At 51.9% G+C, this 17,508-nt stretch overlaps 1 protein-coding gene across 1 annotated transcript; it reads right to left on the bottom strand.

The window, feature by feature from the left end:
• Positions 788–17,428, bottom strand: CTTNBP2NL (CTTNBP2 N-terminal like). Its single transcript, XM_021377324.1, has 4 exons — positions 14,593–17,428; positions 7,831–8,061; positions 5,745–5,852; positions 788–4,970 (listed from the first exon to the last, which is right to left on the bottom strand). The coding sequence occupies exons 1-4, from the start codon at positions 14,689–14,691 to the stop codon at positions 3,489–3,491; spliced, it is 1,920 nt and encodes a 639-aa protein (XP_021232999.1). The 5' UTR covers positions 14,692–17,428; the 3' UTR covers positions 788–3,488.

The raw sequence follows: 17,508 nt of genomic DNA, 5'->3' as shown, positions 1-17,508 counted from the left end.
GAGAGCAACCCAGGATTAATGATGCCCCTTGCATGGGAAAGAAAGAACAAGCGTGTTGGGGTAGGTGTGTGGAAAGGCACGGCACTGTGTGGTCCCAGGGGCATGGACAAGCACGAGGTGCCTCACCCCGAGCATCTTCCCCTGCTGGCAGAGCAGCGGGCCCCTCTGCCTGGACTCAGGCACATCTGAGGAAACATCTTCATGGAAAACCTGGCAATCTCCCCATGAGCAGCCCCTGCCTAATGCCTCTGCCCAAGTGTCACAGGCTATGGGACACGGTGGCCATGGCCTCTGCTCTCCTGCTGAGCCACTCGAGGCTGGCCAGCACTGACCTGAACCAGGAGACCCAGCTCATCAGGCCTCAGCTCAGTTTAGGACGAGCTGCACTTTCTCCATCCTGAAACTCTGCTAGGAACGAATGCCTCATTATACCTATATCCTGGCAGTTCCTTCGAGCCTGCCAGCCAGCCTGTGGCTGGTAACACTTGGAAACAGAGTTGTGTTCCTTTTAAGACCATAAGGATGACAGAGGGCAGCACTGGCATTTCTACCCAGCATCCCTGTGCCCACTGCTGGCTCACGGCAGGAGAGGATCTATCCCTGCCAAACCTTCTTCCAAGGGATGCCTGCGGCGAGAAAAGCAGGACGGGCGTCGCTGTGTGCAGGAGGGGGTGCTGCATTCCAGACATGGGCAGCAGCAGGGGCTCCGAAACCCGCGTCCTTGCTGCCCAGCCCCACACCGCGCACGGCCCACCATTCCCAGCTGCAAAGGGCTGCTCGAGCAATCTTAAAAATAAAATCCTTTATTGATAACGAGTGTTTAACATGTTTAATGCCATCAGCTATAAAAACGATTAAAGACTTCAGCTCGGTACATTTGGCTTTACAAATTTACAAGTGTTAATGGATTAATACTAGAGCATACGACTTCGCACTTCATTATACTCCATTAGCCAGTGACAAACAACTCCTGCCTGTAACAGGTGAGAGTTCGAGAAGAAATATTTAGTTGCTTTCACACGGAATCTACACGGACAGTTCTACCTCTAAGCGCCTCACCGAGTTAATTGGAGCCACCGTCATCTTTGTGCTTAGTTCCCCCCCAAAGATCGGCTACTAGCAAAAATACATTCTTCTGCATACCCCATCCCGTAGTATATTGTAGAAGAAACAGTACTCAGTGCATTTCCTAATAAACTTCATCATAGTCTCTCTCTATAGGGCTATAAGGAGGAGGGATAATACAATTTACATTAATGTAAAAGCAAAGGAACTCGTTAAAGCAGTGTATACAAAGCCTCGCTTTCGAATCAAAAGCGACACGTGGGCCTAAATCCATCTGCCCATCCATCTCCAGAATTACACTCACCAAGAGGAAAAAAAAAAATCTGCTATGAGTACTTTAAAAAAAAAAAAAAAAAAAAAAGGAATTGATGTGCTTCCCCAAGGGCTGCCGCCATCCTCAGCACACAGCCCGCTCCCAGGGTCAGAACAATGGCACACAGCAGCGCAATGTGAACGGCTGCTGAGGGTTGGTACCGACCTTGCTCTCGTCTGAATGCCCGTGCAGGGAGCACAGCAGGTCACTGCGGGCAGCAGCCACTTCAAAGCAGCACACAGCTCTGAAGTCCTACAAAGCCAGACCCGAAGCTCGAGGGAACCCATTAGGCACAGAGCGCATCCCCCCAGCTGCCGCGGGCATCGCTCCTACAATGAAGCAGGACGTGTTTTGTTTAATTAAAATATTCAGCGAGGCTGAAGGAGAAAGCATCTCCGGGTGTAGGCAAGCGTGCTGCGCAAAACTGACGCTGCTGCCGAGGGAGTGCTGAATGTTTCAGAGCACGGGATCAGTTCACAACCAATACCTGAGGAATTAACTCAGGGTTTTGCTCTGCCTCCACCGCCCAGCCTCAGCCTCACCCATGGGCAGTGCTCACTGCAGGGACGCAGGGAGCCAAGTGCTGCATGCAGAACGAGGGCAGAGCATCACCCAAGGGCTGTGCATCCTGCACAGAAGCTGCTGCTCTGCCCTGCTTGGGCCCACACCGCTTTTCCTACAAAGGATTTGCCTCAGACTTCAGCAATGCCCCTTGCTCTACGTGATTTCTCATCTCAGCCAATTCCCATGTTCTCTTTGTATTCAGGAGAGGCTCAAGAACAGAGACTTGGATAATGCATTGTGTATTTAATATGCGTGTGTGTGACGCTACCTACACGTACAACAGCAATGATTTGGTTCCTTATTTGCAGCAGCCAATGAAAGCCAACAAGAACCCACAGCTAACTCCTGTCTAAGAGCCAGGTCAGCTGGACGCCATGGGTGCAAACGATGAACGAGATTATTGCTTTTGTGTAGAGCAGGAGATCCCACGTTACTGTTACAAAAAACCTGTATCATATGGACTAGTGTTTTGGTTTTCTTGTTTTCAAGTAATAGCAAGACCTTGATCAAGTAAAAGCAAGATCCTTTTCTCAGAAGTTCTACACACAACAGTAGAATGCTTAAAGAAATTGAAAATGAAAGGTGACACACCAGAACCTGGAGTTCAGCCATCAAAGCAGGAGGGACGTGCTCCAGGAAAGCAAAACACCGCTTGGACAAGGAACCACCGCAGAATGGCTCAGGTTGGAGGGCACCTTACAGCCCACCCGTGCCAACCCCCCTGTGCTGTGCTGGGCTGGGTTCCCCCCTAGAAGACCAGGCTGCCCGGGGCAGCCAACCTGGCCTAGAGTGCCTCCAGGGATGGAGCACGCACAGCTCCCCGGGGAACCTGTTCCAGCGCCTCACCACCCTTAAATACCAAAAGGATCTGGGCTGTACTGCTGAGTTCTGCCCCAGGAAACTTGTGTGCTTCCCGAAATCCCCAGCAGCTCTGTCCTGGGGGACGCAGCGCGGCTGTGGCTGCCGCAGCAATCCGGTGCTCACCTTACAGGATCCGTAAGACATTTGCTAACTTACTGCAGCAAATGGAAAGAATCAAAAAAACAGTGTCGTTCTAAACATTCATGACTCTGAGAAGGATTTGATTCTGCAGCTAGATGGTCCCCCTCCTCACCTTTTCCAACGAATCACATTCATATTGGAATGCAGACTTAAGTTCAGGCACTTTTTTTTTTTATATATATATATATATATATAAAATGTTCATCTGGAGTTAAAAAGTCTGCAGAAGCTATTTCTGCGTAGCTTCAAAGTAGCATTTCAGTCCCATTGGTTGATAGGTAAGTTCCAGTGCAGGGTTACGGTTCTTGTTATTGATTTGACTGTTGCCATGAGACATTTTGAGGCTACTGTATAGCTGTAGTTAAGGTTTCTTCATAAACAAAAATATTTTCCTACCTATTAAAAAAAAAAAAAAAGAAAATATACTAAATGCTTTATACAGACAGATTCCGCTACTATGGAAATAAATAACACGGAGTGGAAAAACAGGGCCTCAGCTCCGGCACGCTAAGCCACGGAATGTCACATTCACATCTGCTGGAGACTAGCTGCTAGTTGGCAGGAGAATCTCAATGTCTTTGCCATTGGACACGACGGCATTGTTAGAGCAACTGCTTGCCACGTCCATGGGGGCACCCAGGGAGGACGCCTGAGGAGAGGCCTTGGTGAGCGGGGTGGGAGCAGCAGGTGACTGAGCCAGGCCGGGTTTCTTTGGAGGAATGGGTGGAGGGTTCCCTCTTTCCGCTCGAGGAATGGTTGGCGACTTAATCCCAGGAGACAAGGGGCTGAGAGGGCTGGAAACCTTGCTGGGGCTCGGAGAATGACCAGATTCACTTTTGGGGCTCCCAGCGTTTGCCAGGTTTCGATAGTCTGTGCCGAAAGGTGAGCTGTTAGGGGAGACGGGCTTCATCGGTCCCTGCTGGCTGGTAAATCTGGACAGGACCTGAGTGACCGTGTTGCGCGCTAGCTGCTTGGCAGCAGAGTTATCTGCTAGAGTAGGAGACAGGTCCCTCGACGGCGGGCTCTGCAGACCGCTGCACTGATGCTCCTGCTCAGCTTGAGACTGAAATTTGTGGCGAGCTGCATGGAAGCGCTGGTTGATCCCCACCTGGTAGGAGGACTGGTAACCGGGGCTGCCTGCGGGAGCCCCCAGCAAGCGTTTGCTCAGAACCGGTGAGGAGCAGGGAGAAGGTGTCAGGGAGGAGGCAGCTGTGCCACCGGGAGACAGGGACACCCCGCTGGAAGGGAGCTGGGCCGTCAGGTGCACCGGTGACTCCGTTCTTATGGGAGAACTTCCATTCTCAACCGTGCTCTCTGGCGTTGCACCAGCAGGTTTCTCCTTTTGCACTTGGCTCTCTGCGGCGTTTGTCTGCAGCAGCTCACCACCCGTTTGCACGTCTGTATCACAATGACCGTTGGATTTTGCATAGGAATGAGTCGGTGTAGGAGGGCTGGGAAGGGCTGTGTGCACGGCTTTGCTTGCACCAGCAGGATTTGCTCGGTCTGCTTGTGGAAACTCTGTCTGGCAAGACACAGACTTGACGGCAGGACTGTCAGTAGCAACGCCTCTGGACATCACAGAGAGACTTGGCTGCGAAGGCTCAGTAGGACCGTGCTCCTGGCAAGCAGCCTCCAGCTCTTTCAGGGCTTTCTTCAAAGATTCCACTTCTTCTTTCAGTGCTTTTGTACGGTTTTCTTCTCTGTTCAGCTTGGCTTTCAGCTGTTCTCTTTCAATGTCAAACTCCGAGAGCTGCTTTTCTACTTGTGCTTCCATCTGTAAGCCCCGCTTCCTCTTGGACGCCAGCTCCTCCTCCAGCTTGCTCACCTTACTCTTCTCTTTTTCCAGTTTCAAGCTCATTTCTGCCGTCTTCTGACTCTCTTCCGCTGCTTTGGCAGTGGCCTTCTTGCACTCTACGACAAGCATGGAGGACAGCTGCTTGTGGCGGGCCCTCTCCTCCTCCAACTGGCTCGAGAGCTTCTTCTGTTCTTTCTCGAACTTTTTCACCTGGGATTTTTCAAACTCCAGCTGGAAGAGCAAAGAGAGGCTATAAGGGAAGCACAGCACCTCCTGAAAGTAAACAAAGCGTAACATCCCACAAGCAAAAGGGGTTATTACACGTGTGGGAGATATTCCCCAGCAAAAGATGGCCATGCCTAAAATGAGTTAAGTTCTGCCCCAGGTGTCTGCAGGCCAGCCTTGTACGACAAGGAGCTCTGTTCACACGTATTAAGGATTATTGCTTACTAGCAGTTATACTGCATATGAAATTCAGTTGGCAGTGAGCTGTACACAGCTGCCACGCACTGATTTGAGCAGGTGATCTGAAGCAAATCTTCCTTCCACCTCATTTACTGCTTTGTGAGTTTGCCTTTTAAAAGCATTTAAAGTGCTGATGTGTTATGGATGTTTACTAAAGCCTGCAGCGCTTCAGTAACAGAAAATAGCAGCTCAAATATTTATTATAATCTCTGAACAATCCCCCTAGGAGACCTTTCATTGCTTATTCTCGTTTTTGAGTACTAGAAAGCACCATCATTTGTAAGCAGAGCCCTGCTCTTGAGAGCCGCACAGATTTCGGGCTGAAGTAAGCTTGCAGAGCACTTGTCTATGAATAGCTTACCAGAAAACTAAGGCTGTTCTTTCCTACTGGAATGATAAAAGCTGGGAGAGCTTTACAGAAGAGTGAGGCCCCTGATATTCTGTGGACACCAAGGTGCGACCTGACCCCAGGAGCAGCTCAGTGCCCAGCCAGAGCTGCACGGAACCGCGGGCTGGGCAGTGATCAGCCACAGGCTGTACCTGCTGGGTGAGCCGCTCCCGCTCCTTCTCCAGCATGTAGGTGACATCGTCCCCCTCCGCCGTGTCCTGGGCATGCCGCTGCCTCTCCTCCTCCAGGTCCAGGATCACCTGCCAAGCAAACGTTGGTCACCGCAGCGCCGTGCCATGCTCGCAGGCTGGGCAATACACGGAGACCCGAGCCCACTCTGCAGCCAACTTACATGGGAGAGCCACCACTGTGGCCTCAGACATCTGAGCACGACTTAAAATACATAAGAGCAGCTTTCGGACAAGTCACACCACGTCATTATTTTATAGTCGAGTCAGTTCGTGAAAGGAGCAAGAAAAAAATCCCACACTTCACAAATCTTTGCTTTCTTCTCTAAGAGCCACGGTGCACGCTCCTCCTCCCCGCTGCGCAGCCGCCCAGAGGCTCGTGTTGTCTGTCACTGCTGGCTGCACCGTGCCCTCAGCAGCATCTCCTGGCTGCACCTCGAACACAAAGCCAGCAGGAGCAGAGCACGCAGCACGACCGGCTGCGATTTGCACACGGATGGCCCTGCTTGCTGAACGGGAGATTTGAGGGCTGCAGCGCCAAGTTTATTTTAAAGAACATTCATTTGCTCTTCCACTTAAGAACACGAGGAGCTCTTGAAGTGAAACTGCTTGCCATAAGGACCCTGCTAAGGAGCTCCTTCAGCTTTTATGCTGAATTAGATGAATAACTGAAATTCTATTAACTCTACCAGAAAAAAAGCCAAATACAGCGGAGTCTCTTGGGTGAGTTTGCATCACCCTCCAGAACTCCAGGCTTTCCGAAACTAGTCACTGGGAATTTATAGCAGCTTCTCATTCTTCCTGCAATTTAGGCCTCCAAACAATGCTTACATAGCTTTTAAGCACACAGGGAACCTGTTTTATTAGAGGAAAGAGGGGGGGGGGTTGGGAAATCTGATTTTCCTGAGAATATTTAGCTAGATTCTTGTCTGAAAGCTGACACGCTGCCTTCCTGCTGCCTCCCATCACTCCCAGCACCAACGGGCAGCTGAGAGCTCCAGCTGCTGGTGCATGGGAAGCCCAGCTGGCCGCTCACGTCACTGTGAGCTTTCTGCATCAGAAATGCTTCACGCTCCTCACAGACCGAAAGAGCCTTGCTCTGTCTTATCCCCACATCCAAACAGATGCAGTAGATAAAAATACACTTAAGTGGGACACTGTAAAAGCTAGCTGCTGGGCGCCAGTCTGATGTGAGTAAAAGTGAAATCCCAGCTAGTTTTCAGAAGCATGTGAAGAGGTTGAGACACAGTGCTGCAGTGCAGGTGCTAGAGATGCTCCCGAGGGCTCCTCCCAGGCAGATTCCAGTGACACACTCTGGGCATTTCCTCTTACCCTGACTATGCAGCAGGGCCCAGTATTTCACCATTTGTCTTGTTCAAATTTACTACAGGACAAGAAGAACCTCATGTCAACACACAGATTTTTGTGTTTGTTTTTAAAGAGCTTAGTAGATACATACAGAGAGTGCATTGTAGTGGGTCTCTGAGTTCGGTGGACTGTGGCTTTATCCTCCTCTAACAAACCACAGTGTGTCAGATGGGCAGACCTCTGGGAAGAAGCCTGACAGCACATCGCTGATGGCACCACATTCAAGATACATGTGAATAGCAAGTGATTCATTAAAGAGGCCAAACAGTACGAAAAAGAGCTTTGGCCATGTCGCACTGTGTTAGGAAAGCTCATCTTACAGGTGTTACTCTCCCATCAGTGCATGGTACCAGCTCTGGACGATCGTGGGGAACAGTGATAGGTCTGCTGAGAACTCAACCACCCAGGAATTCTCTTACATTTGGTACTACACCTCTTGGTTTTGGGCAAGCTAATTCCTTTTGCATATCCTCTGACAGAAACCTCTTGAATACATTTCAAATGTTCTAATTGCAATCAGAGAGCCTACCAGCTGCATCGTATGGAGTGACAAAAAGTTCACACAAAGGTGCATCGTCCTTTCAGCCACCAAAATCCAAGGCATTTCAGTGTTTTTGCTGAAACCAGCATTTCAAAATGCAGCCATTAACCCCTGCATAGCTTATGTGAAGCAAAAACATACCTTTCTGTGTCTGCTTTCCGCAGCAGCTAGTTGGGATAACATTCTTTCCTGCATATTCTTGCAATGTTTCATCACCACCTTCAAGATGGATAAGGGATTGGAGCATACTGGTTGCTTCTCACCGTGATTTGCCTCTTTCAGGGCCTCAAAATCTCTCTGCAAAGCCATTAATGGGTCGCTGATGTTGTACTTGCCATAGCGCTCTTCAATGAAGGTGTCTCTATGCTGGGCCTGCCACATCAAAACAAATTTGCATTTCAATACACTTAAAATACAACCCTAGATAAATGAAAAAAAAAAAAGGAAATTGTTTATAGTTCATACCCCCCCCTCCCCGATCTTCTACTCAGAGGTAAAGAAATCCCAGCAGTCTGATACATGATATCCCTTATCTGCTGCAAGAGCATGCAGAAAGAAAAACACACACGTGTGTCACGTTAAAAGCACTTGGCTACAAGACGAGAACAAGGCAGCAATTCACATGGCAGGAGGCAGCCAGGCAGTTGGCCTCCGGAACAGCAGTGCAGCCACGTCCATCTGCACGCTGCTGACAAGGGCAACGAGCAGGGGAGGAACACTGGGGCTTCACAGAGGTGCAATGGTAATCCAGAAAAGGTGGGCACACCACGTGTGCGTTGGCTTGATGTGCTTGCTGCGCTCCCATCCGGGCATCTTCATAAAGTGTGCCCCGTCAGATGAAACCCAGCAGCTTTTTCAGAGCGGGTGAAGTCAAACTTCACTTGTTTTTCACCCTGCAATGGCTGAACACTGTTTGCCAGCATCAGCAGTCGGGGCTTTGTGGGACTCGTGCTGCCTGCTTCGAACACAGAGCAACGTCAGCCTCGCTGTGCACATCCTCAGAAGGAACAAGAAGGGCAAACCATCACCAAGCATCACTTATTTCTTACAGGATTGCTTGAGGAAATCTTTTAGGTAGGAGAGCCCCAGTCTGACCAACCAACACTGGCTGCTCCGTTCTCTTTTCATTGGAATGGGTGTTTCCAACGTCTGAGTAAACAGCACTGAGAAATAAAATGCTTCCCTCAAGTGCACAAGAGGGAGCAGGGCTCCAGACACCGCAGCTGGAGCAGAAAAGCAAACTGATGTAAGCAAACTGTATAGCTCAGAGGAACGATGCGATGCACAGTAAATCTTTACTCGAATACCAACAGAGACTTCTCGGTCCTGCTTATATTCTAAGATGCAGCCACGTGATTAGCAGGGGAAAAAAACAGCAATCAAAGTCAATCATTGCTCTCTCTAAGGGAGAAACATATGGGTTGCCTTGGAAAGAGGAACAACAAAAGCATTTCTCTCTCCATGTCTCCTCCACGATCAAGCCCACTCGGAGACATCTGTCCCATGAGATTGATTTGGAGCTGGATTCTAACCCTTGCAGCAAACAAATATGCTCCCAAACACTGTCTGTCTCTTCCTGGGAAAGGTGGGTGTGACACAGTTCTGTGCGCTCTTGATCACAGCTTCAGACATTGTTCTAACTCTACATTTAAAAAAAAAAAAACAAGAAAAAAAAAAAAAGAAGAGGAAGGAAAGGCTTAGCCCTGGAAATGGGAGGGCAGCCCTGGATAACAAGCCACCCAAGGATTAGTGAATCACAGGAAAAAACACAGCCTTTTTTTGGGTTTTTTTTTGGTACTGGGGTGGGGAACTTCAGCTATTCTGAAGGATTTTATAAAAAAGTGACTCAAGCAAACCTCGCTCCAAGCGTCCAGGGGACGTGTCAGTGACTCGAGCACCGCATGCCTCCAGCTGGCACAGGAGCTGCCCAGTGGCTGAGGCCCTGGGGATGCCCCGAGCGGTGCTGTGCCCCTGGCTGGGCAGCAGGGCACCCGCTAAGTTTGCTTCTCCCCCTTCTTCCCAACCAGAGCTGGGATTTACCACCAATGAGGTTCACACCCACTGCACGCAGCCTCTGGTTCTCACCCATGCGGTGCTTGCAGAAACAGACGCGCTCCCGGTCAGCACCGGGCTCTGAGCTTGGCTGCGGGTCGGGCGGTTTATTTCCTGCTGGGAAAGAACAAGAAGTTCCTCCTTGCTGCTTTGAGCAACTCAGTACTTTCCCGAAGGAGCCCGACAGCCAGACGAGCTGCCACGGCACTGATGGCATCGTGAAGTCCAGCAGAGCACAAACACGAATTAAAGCTGTCCAGAGTGCAAAAACTTTTAGCCAGCTCACCCTACACCGACTCCTGCCCGTTTACAGCACTGCTTTGGCATTTGGGCCACCCCGCACCTGGAAATGCAGATCTGCAGGTGGCACTCGGTGCTGCGGGGCCACGAGGGGCAGCGGCCATCACGGGACAATGGGGACAGTCCCAGGACTGCCACAGTGCAGTCACCCCCAGGGGCAGTCCTGCTCCAGCAGCCTTCACCCTGTCTGAACTGGAATTCAGCCTTAAATGCGGTTTTTGTTCAACTTTCAAAACAGCGGCAGCTTGATGATGGGAAAGAAATACTCCACTAATGAGCTCAGCATGGAAAAAACAGCTTAGATCTCAGACCCCAGAACCCACCGACTGTAACTGCAACCAACTGGAAATGCAGCTTCAGAGTAAAGAAATCATTTCACAAACAGCACTGCTCACCCAGGAACGGGAGATTCCATGTGGAAAAGCAGCGATGACGTTAGATATACATCCACAGCATCAGCTGCTCTTTGAGGGAAGGTGCAATTAGAAGATCTCTAACTCAGCACCGTCACCTGTATCAACTCAAATATCTGCAATTCTGCTGCCAATGCATTCGGATGCAGAGCTGACGGGATGTTTCCTGTGCAGATGAGCAAAGCCTCATTCCGTGCAACGAGAGACTGTTTTCTCCTGGGGTTTCTGGGCTGCTTCGGGCTGAATTTTTCCCATCATCTATCTTGTTTTTCCCCTCAGTAAAAGATTTCCTTTTGCTGAAGCCTTGTTTGTGAGGCAGCATTTTCTCCGCCTTCCATAATTTTTACAACTCGTTTTACTGGAACATCAGAAGGGGAATTTCCAGCCCTTGCTTTAAGTGTTTTTCTGGACACGGTGTGGACTGTTCCTCCCACCTGTGATGTCAGAGTGCAGGATTTAACCCGGGGCACCACACGAGCCGTGTTAATTAACGCACTTACCGCGTACGCAGCTCTGCAGCGAGAACACGCACAGGAGTTCCTCCTTTATGCTGCAGAGTGGCACAATCTGTAAATAGCTTCTCCCTGCCTCCAACTTCCTTATTAGCTTTGCTCCCCGGAGCCTGGAAGTCGAGGGGGGGGGGGCCCAGCAGAGCTCACGGCGCTGATGCCAATGCACAGCAGAAGCGATACCGCTCACACACAGAGCTCCGAACCACCAGCACCGTGCTGCCAGCCAACCAGACCAACGGGAGCACGTGCCCGTGTGAGGGCTGCTATCAGCTCTGAGCAATGGAAGAAACGTTCTCGACAAACACGGCGCGGCACAGAGCCGCAGTCCCGCCTCGATACCAGCCCACAGCTTGCAGCCTCCCGCAAGAAAAGCAAAACTCCCCCGGAGCTGCAAGGGCAGCAGTCAGAAAAGCTGGCACTGCAGATCTCGCAGGGCCCCGCTGGATCTCGGCGGCTCTGTAAGCCATGTGGAAAGCCCGCTCTGCCCCATCTGCGAGAGATTAACGGCACCTGCAGCGGGTTTTTTACATTACTGAACTTCTTCCCATTGAAACAAGAGGCTGATGCCTTCGTTTGTGACGTGCGCTGCAACTAAACTTCCAAACCCACTGACAAACGGACATTTAATTGTGCAGTGCATGGATACTGCTCTGTGCAGCGAATTACCCAGGTTGGAAGGGAAGCAAGGAACACCAGCTCCTGGTCGTTAGCACAAAACAGCTTCTGCTCCAGCGCACATTGCCTCCGACCTTACCACAAAGGAATCTGCCAGAAAGCTGCTTCCTGTTTCCCAAAAATAAACAGAACTTCGTTTCCAGCGTACAGAGAACTCCCATTTGAGGAGCAGGGAACTGACGTACCCACGCAGACAGGGGAATACCGAATGGCTCCCGCTCACGGCGTGCTGCTGCAGCAAACCCGGCCAGCAGCTCGTGCATGCAAAGAGAGAGCCCTGCCCGCAGCACTGTGCGACCCCAACAGCATCTGGGTTTTTTTTTTTTGATGATTTAAATATGATTATAACGACAGGGAAAGGAGCGCAACGAGAAAGGAGATTTAAGGGCTGCACTGCAGAGGGCACTGAGATTTATGCAGTGGACAGCGAGGGCAAGTCGGAACAGGGAGAGGTGCTAATTAGAGGAGACCTAACAAATGCTCTTTATAATTTGAATCCAAGCACCTGAGCAGTGCCCCCTGCCCCAGCTGAGCCTTCTCACCCCCTGGTGCTGTGCAGGCAGGACCGAGGTGCGGAGGAGCAAAGCGCCGGGCAGGGGGACCCTGTGGGAAGGGAAAGCTATTTTGGGATCCGTCATCTGCGTGCACGGATCCTCTGCTAAATGCCAGATGGCAAATGCTTTCCTTTAAGCACACAGGATATCAATTAGTGCAGGCTGAGCTATAATCAAATTACAAGTTGACAAATCAGGGCACTTTCGCTGTGCCAAGCGCTTGCTCTTTCCTACAAGGTAACGCAGGGTCTGTCTGCCTCCAGAATCCAGAGGGGTCAGAAGCATTAAAATTTGAACTGGAGGTCAAACCAGCCTGGGGAGAGCTCGGTGTTTGGCACTGTGCAACCACCAGGTACAGGTTGCAGTTTTCATTTAATTGCTCCTCGGTTATGAGTCCCCACCGAACTGTGCCAAAAGGTGCTTGAACCGCGCTGAGCTCCTCCTGCAGGAGAGGACTGCAGGTTAAACTTCAACAGGAAGGTGCACAAGGAATGCCTCTGGAATGGAGCAGCATCCCTTCCAGCAGTCCCCTGCCTGCACTGCGTGTGGTTTGGGAGGGCAGCAGCGTTCCTCCTGCGTGACAAGGCTGACACCAGAAAAATGAGATTGCTGTAGGGGTGTAAGTGTCCCAGCTGTTTCTGAGGGGCAGACCTGTACCTGACAGCACCTCAGCCACTCCTATCGACCCGCCTTAATTACAGAGCCCTGTCCTCTGGGATGTTTTCCTCTTTGGGAAGGCAGTAAGGAAGCTGGAGTCAAGTCAGATTAGAGCAAAGTGCAGCCCCATGGCCTGCTCCCAGAAACAGGAGGCACAAAACCACGCTGGAGGATGGGGTCTGTCTCTCCATGGCACCTCGCTACCTTCAGAGATCAGGACCAAAGTTCACCAAACACCATGGCTTCAAGGAGAGTTCCAAAGGCCAGAAATGCCATTACCACCAGGAAGCACACCCCGTGCACACCCACCCTTGGGTTTCCAATCCACCCAAGTCTCACAGGCAACACCCAGCACAGGTAAAGCGCAGGCTGCCAAAGCCAGCATTTTGTTCCTTCCTTCCTAAGGAGCGGGGGCACATCGCCAAGAAACACCTAATAAAGATAGAAGGGCACGACGAGAGCACGAAGCCGAGCATTACAAGAGGGAAGCCAAGAGCCTTCACACAGCACATCACTACCAGCACCAGCTGGCAAGCTGCTCAGCTTGGAGGACTGAAACTGTCAGCACCACGCTCACCATGGGAAAACAAACAGGAGATCTGAAACCACACACTGGTACTGCCTGCATCGCGTGCAAAGAGACTCGTGACAATTCAGATCCTCCTTCTGGATTGTGAACGTTTGAATTTTAACAAGCAAACCAGAAAGATTAACTGCTATTTGTATTAACTAGATGTGGCCTAACCACAACAAGAGCGCTAGCGCAGTTTAGAAAAGGATTTGTACGTACCCAGCTGCAGGCATTACTGAGCAATGTGCATCTGACTGCCGACAGACCAGACCTGCAGAACACCTTAATTCTTATTAGTGACACCGTGTGACAGGACAGGAATAATGGTCCCTACGACAGCCCCGTGTCAGCGCACGCCCAGCAGAACAGAGCTGCACAGCGACGCCGGGAGGAGCCCGCTCCCACCTGAGCTCATTGCTGTATTCAAATAATTACAGCTGTCGGAGCATAAACAGATGCAATCTCTGCTTGGCAGCACCGAATCACGGATGAAAATCAGGTTTGTCAGCACTCGGCATCCCCCGGAAATCTGTGGCAATCATGGAGAATGCATGAAAACCACCCCGCCCCACACTGCAGCAGGGAAGGGGCCACCACGACACAGCCACAGAGAGAGCTCAGGTTTTCAATCCACAAGGAGGAAAACAAGCAACAAGAAGGCTTCCAGTCAAAGGGGAATTCTTCAGTTCCTCAGGCTGAGCGCCAGCAAAGCACCCCGGGAGCAGAGGGGTCAAAGAGGAGCCAGGAGCGGGCACACAGCTCTGCCAGCAGCACCGGCTCACGCTGGCTTAGCGTAATGCAAAGCCACGGCGGCTTTTTCCTTCGTGCGACGTTATCCTCAGCAAAGAAGTAATCTGTGCTCCCTCCCGGCGAGATGTTCTGCTTTAGGAATCCTTCCCCACTAAGTCAGAACACAACCAGCAGAGGAAGTCTAGCAGACCTTCTTCTTTTCTCGTGACGGCAGAACTTCTCGGCTCTTATCAGAACTGATGAAGGCGCACGCACAGCACCACCTTCAAACGCTGGAATGCCTCTTGCAGCAAGCTTGCAACAAAGAATTTGAAGGCATAGAGCAATATACAGCATCTATTATCTAACACTGTTGGTACAGGATCCCGAACCAGTAGCACTGTTGACATTTGTCCCTGATCAGGGTATTTACAACATACCTTTAAGGCTTCTATGACAAGATCCCTTGCTTCTAACTCTCCCTCCAGGATGCTAAACAGCGTCAGTAGTTCTGGTTTGCTGAGTTTTTCCAGATTCATCCTGAAAACCTGAAAAATAGAAGGCAGAATACCGATTTCAATATACAGAGAAATACCTAGCACACGAAGCTGTGGCGCGTAATCTCCGTTTAACTGCAGCTTCCAGTTTTCCAGACTGCAGCTTCCCTGGGGGAAAGCAGAGCACACACAACGCAAACCCTTTTCTCTCTTCAGCTCCCAAGACCAGTTGCAGAAGATTCGTTTTTCACCTCTTCCCGAAGGGTCACGAACATATGCACACCCAGATGGTGCAGGCAGAGCCTAAGGGCTAATGCAACAGCGCAGCCTTCACCAGGAGCTACTTAATGGGAGAGTAGGGATATCGAGAAGCCTTACTACTGTGGGTTGCACATCTGGATCCCACAGCTGCAAACAGCACCGAGGCTGCAGGCAGAGATGAATGCAGCCCGACTCGGGCCACCTCTGCAAACCCAGTGGTGCAGTTCACATTGCAGTGCTGCAATACGCGTCGGAGGAATGCCATTATGCACTGCTAATGGAACAGGCCCAAGCCACTCTACCAAAAAAAAAAGAAAAAAAAAAATCGATGCCACAAAAAACACTCATTTCATTACTATTCTTTCAATCATTTATGGAATGTAACTTTATTGCTCACACAAGAATGAGGAGCCGTCACCTGAACTCCATACACACAGAGCTGTTTTCACCTCTTCTGTATCCCTGCCAACACACCTACGTTGCCCTGTACTACACCTCTATGTTGTATCACTTCATTAGCAAACAACAGCCATCGTTTCTCCTACTAAATCCTCGTCCTCGATGGAAATACCCCTCGTGCTGACAGTCTCATGCTCTGCAGATGGGTCAGGGAGCACTGTGGGATGAAGGAGCCGCTCAGACCCCCAGCCCCACAGCAGGTGTCAGTGGGAGGGTTTAACCTTCACCATCCCGGCAGCTACAACACCCAGCTGAACTCTGATTTTTCTGGAGCCCTTGCTACTTCACGACTGATTTGCATAACGGTGCCTTGGGAGAACCACGCACAAACACAAGTTCTGTCTTGTTTACACCACAGCAGTTTTCCAGTTGCTGGGAACAGAAAGCTCTGCTCGCAGAGGAGCAAGCAGCCCTCACACAGCAGGAGAAATCACAGCTCTGCTTTGTGCCGGCCCTGCCCATCACGCAGGTCTCTCACCGTGCAGTCTCCCCGTGCTTCAGGCAGCAGCTGCACAGACGGGCAGCGTTCCCCTGTCCCTGCACGGCCGTCCCACCATGGCCACGTCTGAGGCACCGCTGCTGCCCCGAGCCCAGCCCCAGTGGGCACCGAGGGGCAGCGAGCACGGCGTGCTCTGCGTTACAGATCCATCACTGCACGCTCAGCGCACAGAACTGAGCGTTTCGAAAGCCTGGTCAGGAGCCGCACACGGGGAGAGAAGAGGGGGCTGCGCTCAGCCTCTCCATGCTGGTGGTGTTGGTGCTCCAGGTGGAGCGCATCCCTTCACCGGGCAGCTTTCAAACCAGAGCGCGTGCTCAGGGGACGCAGCGCTGAGCTGCAGCACCGTCAGCCCTCGCTGCCAGGTGCACAGAGGGTGAACTGGGACTGACGGAAGCAGCAACAGCTTTCGTGACAGACGCTGAGTTCGCGTTCATTCTGTGGTGTTACAAACTAGAAAGGAGAAATTATCTTCTCTGAGATCTCGACGCAAAGCCTGTCATCTGACTGCGCTACCACCAGACAGCCAAGGCAGGACCCAGCGTGACAGAACCGAGCTGTGCCCTCAAGCAGCGGTGACGCTGAAACTCCATCGGCCCCGAGTGGCAGAGGGCAGCCACCAGCTGCAGCCACTGCGGGCAGTAATGGCTTCTATATGCTAAATGCCCCCATTGTGACTCACACTTCTGCATTAGAGAAATAAGCCGTGCTATTCTTAACGTGCCTCCGTGCTGACGCTCTTTAATCAGCTTCACAAGAGAAACAAGCCCTGCCACGAAACACAGCGTGAGCGAGCTCCCAGAAGCAAAACAGAGCAGCGCTTACACAGCAGCAGCCCCGTGGCTGCGTTGCTGCGGGCAGCGGAGCTCGGCACCCGGACCAAAGATCCGAGAAGCACACAGCCCCGAGCCCCTGCAGCACCAACCTCCCGAGCTGACCCTCCCCGGGTACACGTCCCTGCTCCTTCTCTCGGCCCTCATTAACAAACTGTGGCAGCTCTGTTCCACCGCTGCCTTGTGCTGCCTGGCCCCATCACTGCGAAGCTTGAGAAAAGCTCCAGGAGAGGTGGTCACGCATCATCAGAACAGGGTCTCAAAGCCCCCCGGGGCTTCTGTCCCTCACATTCAGTGACATAACCGGAGCAGCGCACCCAGGCAGACCGCAGACCGCAAGGACGTCGTTGTTTATTCTGCTGGTATAAATATTTTCCCTCCGCTGGAGATATGCCCCCATCTTCGGGCAACGAGGGACGGCTCAGAGCACAAACACGGCTAACTCCTAAAGGTAAACTTCCTCTCCGCGGCGCTCCTCGGAGCTTCTCCTCAGCCGACCCCTACCGAGCGCTCCCGGCACGGCCCCACCACGGGCGCTGCTCCGCAGGGGGGGCTTCCTCCCACCCGGCACCGCCAAACCCCGTCCGTGCGCCCGGAGCCCTCCGCCCGCCCCAGGGGAGGGGGCGGCACCGGCACCCAGCGCCCACGGGAAGGCGAAGGGGCAGCGCGAGGATCTGCGTCCGCAGACACATCCACATCCACGGCACACGGCGCTGCTCCAGCACCGCGCGGAGCGGCTCCTTCGCCGGGAGCCGACGGACGGGGCGGGACCAGCGCCGCCCGCACACAGCGGGGCCGGGACCGCCGCTC

The sequence above is a fragment of the Numida meleagris genome, chromosome 25 (genome assembly GCF_002078875.1).
Source record: "Numida meleagris isolate 19003 breed g44 Domestic line chromosome 25, NumMel1.0, whole genome shotgun sequence".
Lineage (NCBI taxonomy): Eukaryota > Metazoa > Chordata > Aves > Galliformes > Numididae > Numida > Numida meleagris.
Note: the sequence above shows the minus strand (reverse complement) of the source record. Positions and strands in the feature narration are given on the sequence as shown.

Excerpts from the sequence above, each read along its gene's own strand:
- CTTNBP2NL (XM_021377324.1), bottom strand. The coding sequence starts at position 14,691 with ATGAATCTGGAAAAACTCAGCAAACCAGAACTACTGACGCTGTTTAGC. Across the intron at positions 8,062-14,592 it reads TTGTCATAGAAGCCTTAAAG|GCCCAGCATAGAGACACCTT; the intron begins GTATGTTGTAAA and ends TTGATGTGGCAG. Across the intron at positions 5,853-7,830 it reads CGGAAAGCAGACACAGAAAG|GTGATCCTGGACCTGGAGGA; the intron begins GTATGTTTTTGC and ends TTTGCTTGGCAG.